This window comes from Brachyistius frenatus, unplaced genomic scaffold (genome assembly GCF_029030835.1).
Source record: "Brachyistius frenatus isolate BFR_SWC_R1_liver_20210118 unplaced genomic scaffold, ASM2903083v1 Contig_16, whole genome shotgun sequence".
Lineage (NCBI taxonomy): Eukaryota > Metazoa > Chordata > Actinopteri > Embiotocidae > Brachyistius > Brachyistius frenatus.
Window position 1 is genome coordinate 3,641,437 of NW_027210615.1, and position 12,623 is coordinate 3,654,059.

The window sequence follows — 12,623 nt, forward strand, 5'->3', positions numbered from 1 at the left end:
ATGTATCCGAGGAGCACGCGCAGTGCGAACACGTGCTGGGCTGATGGTGACCACGCGGTGGCGCAATAAGCCCGAGTTCCGTGGTTTTGGTAATAACCCCCCCCCCCCCCCCCCCCATGTAGCTGAAACTCACCACAACCACCACTAAAAACATATATTTTACACGGGCCTTGTTATTAAACTGATTTATAGCATATAACTGATTGTTAAATCCACCTAAAATATGTCGTGTCATCTTTCCGACTCATTTTGAAAGACAAATAGTGGTGCTTTAAAGTTTATGAACCCTTGGAATCCCTTTTTACATTTCTGCATAAATATAACCTCAAATATAATCAGATTTTCACACAACTCTTAAAATTAGATAAAGAAAACCCAATCAAACCAATTTTGTGCAAAAATATTATACTTAGTTGTTTATTGATTGAGGGGAGTGATCCAGTATAGCCATCTGTGAGTGGAAAAAGTGTCAACCTTTGGTTTCAGTATGTGCTGGGACCTCCTCGTGGTAGCTGTAACTAAAAGCTTCTGTTGGACGGCCCTGCACATCAAACCATTCCTCCAGAACAGCTTCAACTCAGGGATGTTGGTGGGTTTCCACACTTAAACTGCTTGCTAATTCAGAATTCATTGTTCCATCAATGATGGCAAGCTGTCCTGGGCCCAATGCAGCAAATCAGGCCCAAACCACTATACTACCACCACCATGTTCCACAGAAGTTCTTACGTTGGAATAAAGTGTTTTCCTTTTTCCAATATGTCTTTTTGGAGAGCGGTGACTTTCTCCTTTTAAGACTTTTAGTTAATCAGAAGTTACCCTGGCTTTCTTTGTGACCTTTGTGAGGTTTACATCTTTTTACCACTCACAGATATGTAATATGGGATTGGTTTCCTCGATAAATAAATGACCAAGTATTAATATTTTGGTGTCATTTGTATATTTTGATTTATTTACTGAAGGACTTGTGTAACTCTGCTGATGTTTTAGGTCATATTTATGTGAAATACAACCTATTAGACATTTCTGAAGGGTTCACAAACTTTCAAATCCCATTGTTTGTCTTTCAATATGAATCATAGTGTACTATACAGCGCGGAATAGGGTTGAACAAATGTGAAGTATGAGCTCTAAAAGTATACAGAATCACTTGCAAACCTCTTTTTGAGGGAACCTTAAAAACATACATCTCTTACACTACATTATACATGATTTTGCAGTATGTTTTAATGAAAAAAGCCACTGAATGGCTCGAATACAGTGATTATAGACACATAAGAAAGACCTTTTAATTATTTTTGCTTGGACAACTCCCTTGAAATGATTTCCCCATGAAAGACAGGATGCTTCATAAATGTCCTCTCACACAAAAGACTGAATAGAAGCACCATTGTACAGTCAATAAATGCTGCTCCATTCTGCATTGAACTTGAGAGGAGTTTACCTTATGGTACTCATGGTTTATCCACCTTTCTCTGGATATTACATCGTGAGGAAAACAGCAGTGATAGGCTAGTCATTCATACTCCAATGCACCTCTAACCACCCTCAGAAAATTTATATTTTACTAATCAAAAATTAAGGTCTAAATTGGCTAAAATAATAGTAAAGACTGGATTCACATTATTAAATGTGTTCTGTTTAAAAATGAATACAATTTTTTTGAAGAGATTGAAATTCATCTCTCCCTTTTTTCCAATAAATTTTTTTTATGACTGCTCTCAAATTAGCTGGTGTACCTCTACCTTTAATAATTACAGTTTGTCCAGTCATCATGTGTCGATCAAAATGGTCTCACAAAGCAGAATGTTTATTGTCAAAGCAGGATCAATTTATTCACACAAGTAATAATATACAATAAGTTATTATAAATGAGAAACCATCATTTTGAGAGGAGAGTGTTTTAGAATTGTGTTCGAAGACGGGGGTGAAGTCATGAACTGATCAGCATCTGTGTGTGTGTGTTTGTGCTTGTGCAAATGCAGCTCTATTTGCTGTCCCTGTGTCTCATTATGTTATGTGCTGGTATGATCTCTCTCTTCTGTGAGGGGTTGTTGCTGTTTTGTGGAGCACAGTTGGGACGCTCTGAGTGCCTGAAGTAGGATAATGACAGTGAGGACAGGAAATAGAGGAAGTAGCATGAAAAACCATCACATCCTCACACTGAAATGACTCAAGGTTGATTTCAACAGACTCTCAAAACAACATATGAGTGGTTTAAGCACCCTCTGTAGGACCAACACCTCCTCACACCTAAACAGTCAAATAGGTCATTTCACCATTGGAACATACCAGCGATCGGCGTACCGGATCTTCGTACGTTTTGGTCACAGTTTGGTTAGTTTAGGCACCAACACTACCTGGTTAGGTTTAGGAAAAGATCCTTGTCTAGGTTAAAATAATTGGGTTAGTTACGCAAGTTACATTATGTATCTGATGCAAGTTAAAAACATTCAATTCATTAAAATAAGTCAACTTTGATATTTGTTTTCACACGGGACACGAACAGTAGTTTTCTGTGATAAGTGAAAATCCTATGTTTGATCTATCAAGCCACCGTCAACCTACAGAGACTTTGTCACCGTTTATACTGCGTCACATGACCTCTTTCATCACACCGGTCATAATTATTATAACCACTTGAGGTCGCAGTATTGCCTGCATAAATGCAGTTAGTTTGAATAACTGTTAACAATCGACCAATGTTGTCATTTTTGGTATGAGAACGGGCTCTAAAAAACACAAGAGTGAGGGGTTTGTGGTGAGGAAGTTGGTCCCTCTCTAGATTTTGATCTCTGTGCGGAAGGTCTGTACGAGCTCGTGTTTAGCTGGTTGCCGTCTGGCCCGGACTGTCAGGGTCCCCTCGGCACCCAGTGATGATGTCACGGAGGTGGGGTCCACATCTTCAGGTAGTTGACACTTGTGGGTGAAAGTGTTCATCACGGTACCATCCGGGGCCAACTGCAAGAGAGAATATTAGAGACGATGGTGTATTGTGACTGAAAATAGATGACATGGTTCACGGTTTTTCTGCTCACATCAAAAGACCACAGATCCCTGTTTAATAATGTTTTGAAACCTCCACAGTATATCACCAACTGAAATTAAAAGGAAAGCTGCCCACCTTTTCCGCATGAACTTCTATCTGGTTGTTGGATGTGGTGACGATGACATCTTCAGGGGAGAAGTCTCGCACATCAACTGTGAACTGGTACGAATCATCAAGAGTCTTGATATTTCCAGCTCCACCTGAAAACACCACAAGATGAGAAAGGATATTAGACTACAGGAGGAAACAGGGTAATACAACTGTATATCTACATTTAATTTCCACAGAATTTTCATCTACTCTACTTGCTAATGAACTTAAACTTAGATGCTTCTGGCCTAGAAAATTGTGGATTACAGTACCTGAAGGTAGTGCCTCATTATGGATTGGTTACAAGCATCTCTCTTCTTTTAACAACACTCTGCAATCATTTGGGAACTGAGAAGACCAGTTGCTGGAGTTTTGAAAGTGAAATGTTGTCCCATCCTTCTCCTATTTAAAATTTTAGCTTCTCAACAGATTAGGGTCTCTTTTGTCGTATTTTTCATTTGATGATGTGACAAATGTTTTCAATGGGTGACATCTGGACTGCAAGCAGGCCAGTTTAGCACCCAGAATCGTACTGAGCCATGCTGCTGTAATACGTGCGGATTTACATTGTTTTGCTGAAATAAGCAAGGCCTTCCCTAAAAAAGACGTCATCTGGATGGCAGAATATGTTGCTCCAAAACCTGTAAATATCATTCAGCAATAATGGTGCCATGTAATGTGCACTAATGTGCCCTCATACCATAACAGATTCTGGCTTTTGAACTGTGCGCTAATAACAAGCTGGATGGTCCCTCTCCTCTTTAGCCTGGACTCAGGATGGGTCATCAAAGATTTCCAAAAATAATTTCAAATTTTAATTGGTACGACCACAGTTTTCCACTTTGCCTCAGTCCATCTTAAATGAGCTCAGGTCCAGAGAAACCAGCAGTATTTCTGGATCATGTTCATATATGGTTTCTTGTTTGCATGGTCGAGTTTTAATCTGCAGTTTTAGATGTAGCAACAAACTGTGTTGAGAAACATTATTCTTAGATTGTTGCACTATTTTCCTATGCAATCTTTTATAGAGTGGCGAACCCCTTCCCAACTTCACTGCTGAGAGACTGTGCCTCTCTGGGATGCTCTTTGTAAGTAATAATTAGTTCTGAGATGTTCAATCAGGTGTGTTTTTAAGCCTCACACAACTTTTCTGTCACAACTCTCTTTTGTTGCCCCGGTCCCAACGTTTAAATAATGATTTAAATAATAATGTGAATTTAAAATATGAATAATTTTTTTTATAAAACTAAAATAATTCTCAGTTTCAACATCTGATATGTTGTCTTTAGTCTATTTACAAATAAATCTGGGTTTACATGATTTGTAAATCATTGCATTTTGTTTTTATTTACATTTTACGCAGCGTCCCAATTTTTAACAGGGTTGTAGTAGCACCTGGGCTTTTTGTAGTTATAATAGACAATCGACACCACAGCCAACGGCATACAGCATGAGAGAGTTACTGTAAAGTCTCAGTTGTGCTTAAAGATGGTATGATTTCCATTCTTGGCATATTGCAAAGCAAACTACCAACAATTTCCCTTTCTATTTTTAACTAACATTTATGAAAACTTCATACTTCTTTTATTTCAGCATAATACTTTGTGCATTTTAAAGCTGCATACATTCTAGCTACTGGTGGCAGAGTAACTACGTAGTAACATTTGACATGTTATACTATCACCATATAACCTTGTTGTTGCCTAACAGTCGAATACACATGGAGAAACTTAGCATTAGTTAGGCGTTCTGTCTACCTGATGAACAGTCACTTTCCTTTTAGCTCTGGTTTAGTCTCCACCAACGCCTGAGAAAACAGCTGGCTGCTACAACTGGACACAAGGATGCTGAGGGCAGAGTTTGGAGGGCAGTAAAACCAAAACAAATTGGCTAAAAGAGGCTAGAAAAGAGCTGAGAGGAACGGCAGGCTCCTGTTAGCGGGTATTTCTGGTGAGAACCTTTAATTCATTATTTTTTTTAAATTGGCCTCCTGTATTTAAAAACAGTACAGCAGGAAACAGGTCTACACTAGAGAAAATTATTCTGTGATGCATTTTCTGGCCAGTAACGACTATTAAACCCAACTGACTCTGACATCAGTGACGGACTATGTACACATGACCCCACACACACGCCAACTGACTGGAAATTAGTGTGTGTGAGTGATATTAGCTCTGACTTCACATGCACAGGTTAGTTTGATTATGTGACATCATCCCAACTGTGCGTGTATCTGTGTGTAGACACTGGTCACCAGGCAACCATCTGGTCATTCCTTATACAGGCGTCATCTCAGATGCTCTGTGTGTGAAGTCACACTGCTGGCAGTTGGTCCAGCATTCCCTGGCTTGATGCATGTCTGTGTGTGTGTGTGTGTGTGTGTGTGTGTGTGTGTGTGTGTGTGTGTGTGTGTGTGTGTGTGTGTGTGTGTGTGTGTGTGTGTGTGTGTGTGTGTGTGTGTGTGTGTGTGTGTGTGTGTGTGTGTGTGTGTGTGTGTTGCTTTCCCTTTAGCAGCACAGACCCTGAAGCCTTTGTGCTGCACCTATTGAATACTGACCATGGTTCCAAAACAACACAGCGCTGCCCCTGACACACTGAGCACACAGACTTATGAGTCCATTCAAAGATCAGATGTCACACATTCACACGTCTGTGTGCACCAGCAATGAGCTGATACAGAGCTGTTCACACTAACTGCACACATTACTGAGCCAGGAGATGAACCAGGCACTGAAAGTGAAAAGTCTCATGACCCTATTGTGTATTTTTAACACATGAATGTTCCAAAAACCTGGAACAGAATTCAATGTCTCTCGAAATACAGGCCCAACATAGAGAGCGCTCTCTTGGGTATATCTGTTTTCTCTTCATCAACAGCACCATTTAGACTACAGTCTTACGGAGAAAAATATTTTTTTCCCCTCACATCAATCACACCAGAGTCCTTTTGCCTTTCAGACGAAGTCCTGCCTGTTGTCTTCTGCCTCCTAAGTGTCACTTCTCACATTTTATGGAGCCAAACACCACATTGTACACAAATCACTTCCAGGCAGAGACATAAATCTACTTTACAGTCAAAACTGTCTCTTCAACTTGCTTTTGCTGTTGTTTTTACACCCTTTTTTGTTTACAAAAGGAGTTCCAGAGACCTGAATTTGCTTCCAACTTACTGGAAAAACCCAAGGTGTCGCTCCCAGGCCTCATGAAGGAGCCAAAGTCCTCCGCGAACAGTCCCCGGCTCTTCTCCATGTATGGGTTACCAGAGGACGAAGTAGAGGATGAAGTCTGGTGGAAACTACGCTCCGATCGATAGGCAGAGGAGTTGGTCGCACTCATGGATAACTCCTGTAACTCCTGTAAATGCTGGGTAAGGCAGAGGGGGAGAGTGAAGGGAGAGAAGAGGGAGGCGGAGAGAGTTGAATCTTCTTGTGGCTGCTCTGGGAGTCCTCCAGAGGCTTAAATCTTAGAAATAAAACACAACTCTTCTGTCTTCCTATATTCTGTCTCTTTACCTTTTCCTCTTATATCTGTCAGGTGAGATTTCTCACTATAGTGCTCTCTTGCAGCCACTCACTCATGGCCTTTATATACTGTGCCGTCCCATGCATGGTTGGGAGGTGGCACGTGTATCACAGCTCATTGGGAAAACTTAACAGTGTTCTATATTTATCATGAGACCCACAGAAAGATGGAGAGAAGGATCTGTGGTTGGAAAAGTTCTGGGCATTGAAGGCCCCGAGGTTAAGAGGGAGAGAGAGAGAGGGGGGATTTGACAGAGAGAGGCAGAGCAAGAGCAACAGAGGTGACAACAGTTGTCATTCCAGACACACTGTCCCTGAAATAGCTTCCCCAGACTCACTTTAATTCCCCCTGTGCTCCAGTGCTCCATCTGTCTGTTTCTTCTACTTCTTCATATTCAGTGCCATGTCTTTGACCTGAAATTGAATCCCCACATGTTTCTGAGATTAAATGGCATACAGACCACTGTTTGCTCAGCATGGTTTCATCTCATTAGAGAAGGTTTCTGTTTTCTCGGACCACCATTTTCTACTAAAATTGCGACAAGTCGTCTATTCATTAATTTAATTCCTGATTTGTTAAACACACAACATGAAGACCGAAAATCTGCTGAAAAACAGTTTTCTTGCTGCTGCGCTGGATGAAGAGAAAAAAGTGAACTGAAAAGTGAAACAGGAGCCTCGTCTCTTATCTAAGAGGATAAGTTGAGAACAAAACAAAGACGGAAAGAATGTGCTTGAAAACAAAGCTATCAGTGGGGGCAGTGGACTTAGTAGTGACATTGCTTTGTGACTATTAATATCTGCATGGGGAGCACAACCCATCATGATTAGACAACACTCACTGCTCTTCTCTGACTGATTAGTGCTGCTGTCATCTAATCCATTAAAACCCATTTATGGACTCTGTGTAGGTGACTTGTGTGGGTTGCCTATAATTCACAGATTACATGTAAGACACAAACAACACGTCACTGGTTTATCAGTCATCTGGGAACTTCAGTCATTAACATCCATAATCTGCCATGTCCAGTGTTCTGGAGACATTAGTTACGTAATGTAATTATAGAATAAATGTAACTGTAATCAGTAACAGTTACTGAATAAAGGGGTTGCGTCTCAATATTTTCCTTTTGGTGAAAAGCTTATATGCAGGATATAACATTCATTCTGCTCCTTTGTGTCCTCTCACCGTGCAGGTATGACTTCTCTGTATGTCCAGACAAGCTTCATTTGGCAGTATATGCACTTTAATTTTAAGCCTTGATTTTGATTGGTTTTCTTGTTTGTTTGTGCCTCTCGTTTGACAATCAAATCTTTGTGCATTGCTCTAAGAAACAAAGTGGTCGGCCACATTGTCGAGCAAGAACACCTTTTACTGTTGGAAATTTGAGAATATTCTCATTCTGTAATCCTAAAAGGGCTTTAACATTACTGTACAGTGTAAAGTTTGTTTACCAATGAGGAAAATGCTGTCAACAACAAAATGCTCTATGTCAAACTTGAGCTAACATCTGTGTAGGTAAATTAATGTAACTGCAGTCACTCAAATGAAATAAAGTACCTCCTGCTCCAACATGTTATTTATTTATGTCTAAGACTTTAGAAAAGTAATCAAATGTAATAAGTTACATTACTTTGATGAAGTAATTACTTATTGCATAATTAACAGAGTAGTATTAATCTGTAGCCTATTACATATCAAAAGTAATCTTCCCAACATCGGCCGCTTCAATCATGCTGAGATTGAAATTGGAGTCAGTCTGGTGCACACCATGGTCATCTTTTATTTTGAAGTTGGAAAGGTTACCCAGCATTACAAATGACACAACACTGTGTTATTTGCTTGCAGTCTTATCAGTGTAGAGCTCAGAGCCCCCTGCTGAAGGTCTAAATACAGCCCAGCAACTCACCAGCTCCCCGTCAGGGAAAACATACAGTCTCCTCCTCTCCCCGGTAACAGCAGTAATACTGTTGGTTCACAGTGAACTTTTATTCAAAATAGATATCAACCAGTGTTTTTCACCTCAGCTGCTGGTTGTCAGATAATAGTGTGATATATGAAATGTCAGCAATGTTTTTCACTGTTTTGTTCTCATATTTTTTCTGCTGTACCATTATTATATTTACAGGTTTTTCCTTTTCTCTAATCTGTCCATTATTTGTGTGAAATACTAGGTAGTTTGACATCTTTGGGAATGTAAAAACTATTCAAAAGAACAAAAAAATAACATAATTTTGGTTGCAACTTGTAAGCATGAACTGTGACAATCTGATCAGACGAGATCCTCAAAATCAACCAACCTCTTACAATATTAAAATTACAAAGCTGGCGAGCAGGCTGCAATCGCAGAGAAACTATGAGAAGAGAGTGACAGAGCTTCGCTGGGAGATGAAAAGAGGTTGACAAAGATCAGAGGGTGTCAGAAGGAGTGGTGATAGGAGTAGAGATGAATAAAGAAAGATAGAAAACACAGCATGGAGGCAACAGAGGAAGAACAGCAGCTTATTTATAATGTGTTGCTCAAATTATACTGAATGGTTACTTTTCACTTATAAAATTCTGGAATTATTAATAATTAATAAAGTTAAATTCAATTTAAATTATGATTATTTAGTTTCAACAAATGCTTGAAAATATATACATATTTTGCTGTTTTTATAACCCCCTCTGCTCCATTTTGTAAAGAAAAAAGGGCAATTGGAAGGACCTTATTATGTGGATTTATGGACAGGTTGTCATGCGGTATCATAACAAAATAATAGAGAAGCAGGCTTGTGGTCAGAAAGTTGCCATAGTAGAATATAAGGTTCAGTGAAGCTCAGTAAGATCTGAGAGGCTGAACACATCATAACACCTTCACAACTTCAATCAAATGCATGGTCTTACACAGGCATCCAATATGATTGCCACTTCAAGGCATTCAGATATGTAGGTCAGGGTGAACGGAGATAAACACATAAACACTGCATGGCTTCTGAGGTTAGAGCAAAATAAATGATGTTTATTCTGCCATTAAGTTTAGCACTGCAGACAAATAAAAAAAATTTTAAAGAGAGAAGCATGAGAATCATCCCTGTAAATAAATAACAAAAGCAACAAAAAAAATACATAAAAAAAAATTATCATTGTCTCTGGGAGGAGGCCAGCAATTACAGGAATGACAAACAAAAACAACAAAATGACAACAAGAGAACAAATCTGATCCAGTTGTCAGTGATCCATGTTGTCCCACCACTGACATTGAGTGCCCTCTACAGTATATGTGTGTATTTGTGGGTGCATTCCTTTTGGCCCACGCACGGACACACACAAAGACACACACATATACACACACACACACACACACACCTCTGGTACTTGGGTTGTGTCTGTTTTAGCTGCTGGTTGTTTCATAATGTTGCAGGCAGAGGGAAAAATCCCACTGTGATAGGTTGGCTGAACTGAAAGGTTATCTCACGGCTGCTAACTTATTTTCATACATAGACGGCCAGCTTTTCATGCAAATGTAGCAGCACAGGTATTAATTAATAACGAGACATTAAGACTGGGACCACAATTCACTGACCTTCACACATCGTCCTCTGTATGAAGCTGCACTGTTATTCAGCTTTGAAATATTAACATAAACATTGTAACAATAAAAAAGTAAAGGTAAAAAAATAATTTAATTGAAGTAAAAAAAAGAGAAGAATAAAGCAAATAAACAAACTGATGACTAACGTCATTCAGTTTAATTTAGAATCTGATTGAAACTCAGAAGATATTTTTATCTCATGTTTGCATTCAGTCTTGTCAGTGAACCACTGTGTAAGAAAGAAAAAGACAAAATAAAAAGTTAAAGTCACTTCCTTTTTTTTAAGTGCTAAAACAAAACAAACAAAGCAGCAGTTGGCATCCAATGTATTGACACAGCAACATTAATATTAATTTGGAGTCACCTTTGTGCCCATTTGATGAATATAAGTGTTCAATATTCACCTTTCTTTAAGCTTTAAATGAGCGTCCACAAACTATAATTTAAGTAAGATAATTTGGTTGATAGCTTTATAGGCAATTAACTCTCGTTTAACTGCCTGGCTACAGTTTGGTGGGCTTAAAGCACACAATTAGTTTATCTGAAAGTCTCTGTAGCTCTAAGAGGACTCGCATAGTCAGGTGATAAACCTAAAACCCTAAAGATATAATTTAGTACATGGCAGGCATTCAATTCCATACTTGCAATGTCAAGTCAAATTTAGACTCCTAACAGTGATTGTCCTACAAATTACAACTTTTCCAGTCACTCTCAGCACTGCCAACATTACAGTATAGCCTAAATGTACAAACTATAAAATTCAAAGCTACATGTTTTATCAATACATTGTGTTACAACCTATTTTGGTTGATGTAGCTCTCAAATTGTCCCCTTTAGATTAATTGAAATATTACTGTGAAAAAAAATACTTTAAAATCTCAGCTTTTACAAATGTAGTTTCCACTTCTTTTTTTACTTGCAGACTTTATTTATTTATTGTGACATTTGACTTTTTAAATAAAATTGTGTCTTTACTTGTAATACAAATACACATTGATTTGAAAAGTGTGCTACATAATTTGATTTGCAAATTTGTTTTTATTTGCCAGAGGGGAAACCTTTAAGGTCATCAACAATGATCGCTCACATGTCTAAAGTAAAATCTCCTGTCGCCTCCTGTGCTGTTCCCATGGAAACAAATGTTTTACTGGGAAAAGCAGTTTTAATATGTATATGCATGTGTGTGTGTGTGCGCGCAAGGCAGTGTGACTGACGCTCAGAGCATGCAGATTTCAAATCTCTTTAATAACACGAGTGCTAATTGAAAGCATAAATGGGGGTATAACAAAAGAACAAAGAACAGTAACTAAGGGCTAATTTCAAGTGTGTGTGTGTGTGTGTGTGTGTGTGTGTGTGTGTGTGTGTGTGTGTGTGTGTGTGTGTGTGTGTGTGTGTGTGTGTGTGTGTGTGTGTGTGTGTGTGTGTGTGTACCAGGATCTGAACAATGATTACCTTGACTTTGAGCGGGCTGCTGGAGTTAAGCCTTGATTTCATAGTGTCAGACATGTGAGGATTCATGATGATTGTTTCTTTCTCTGTTTCTTATGGGCTTTTCATATGAGAGTCTTTAAAGCCAAAGACATAAGGAAGGTCACAACAATGATATGTTTATATCACACCGAGCACAGCGCTGATACTAATCGTACAGATAAAGCTTAACATTTAAAATTTCTAAAGCTTGTTTAATTATTTAACAACTGTGTAATTAGTTTTGCTTTGTTTAGAGCAACTGTGCCATGTGACTCGACTTGAAGGGACCCCGTGAAGTTTGACTGGGTTCCTGTTGTATCATGTTATTCCACTGATCAGCAGTTGGGGGCCGAGTGGAAGCAACTTAAGGAAGAAGGCTGCTAGCTCAAAAAAATTAACCCAAATAATGAAGTTTCAAATCATAAAACCACAATATGTTGAGCAGCTATAATCATTATTTTTACAATCTAGTAAAGAGCCGACAGAAAGTTTTTACTCACATCTGCAGCTCATTACAGCTTTACAGAGTTTCCTTACAAGTTTCAACTCATTGTTAAAGCTGTGTGACAGATAACTTTTTTTATGTGTTAGGAAAAGGTAGGGCGATTCAAATACAGACACACAAGCAGACAGAGCTGGTAGAAGATTTTACCAACAGATGGAAAAAGGTCCAAAACACCAGTGCTGGAAACTCAGGCAGAGTACAAGAACAGTATTGGATAGGTATGGGTTCAGGAAGGATGGCTGGAGTTCAGTGAAGCACTTCGGAAATACTAGTGACGGTATCATTTAGGAAAATCTGAGGACATTTGGTGATCAATATGCAGGGTTCTTCTAAATATATAGTGTTAAGCACTAGTCATATATTTCAACCAGGAGTGGAAACCATAAAGAGAATGATTACATGACTTGTACTGGAA

At 38.9% G+C, this 12,623-nt stretch overlaps 1 protein-coding gene across 2 annotated transcripts; it reads right to left on the minus strand.

Annotated features, from left to right (window-relative positions):
* Window positions 1-1,807: 1,807 nt before the first annotated feature.
* On the minus strand, window positions 1,808-6,828 carry hspb7 (heat shock protein family, member 7 (cardiovascular)). Of its 2 annotated transcripts, XM_069694043.1 has the most exons (4): window positions 6,650-6,828; window positions 6,308-6,500; window positions 3,123-3,247; window positions 1,808-2,959 (listed from the first exon to the last, which is right to left on the minus strand). In XM_069694043.1, the coding sequence occupies exons 2-4, from the start codon at window positions 6,471-6,473 to the stop codon at window positions 2,780-2,782; spliced, it is 471 nt and encodes a 156-aa protein (XP_069550144.1). In that variant the 5' UTR covers window positions 6,474-6,500; window positions 6,650-6,828; the 3' UTR covers window positions 1,808-2,779. The 2 variants fall into 2 exon arrangements, with proteins under 2 accessions (XP_069550144.1, XP_069550143.1); XM_069694042.1 differs by having other exon boundaries at window positions 6,308-6,827.
* Window positions 6,829-12,623: the final 5,795 nt, after the last annotated feature.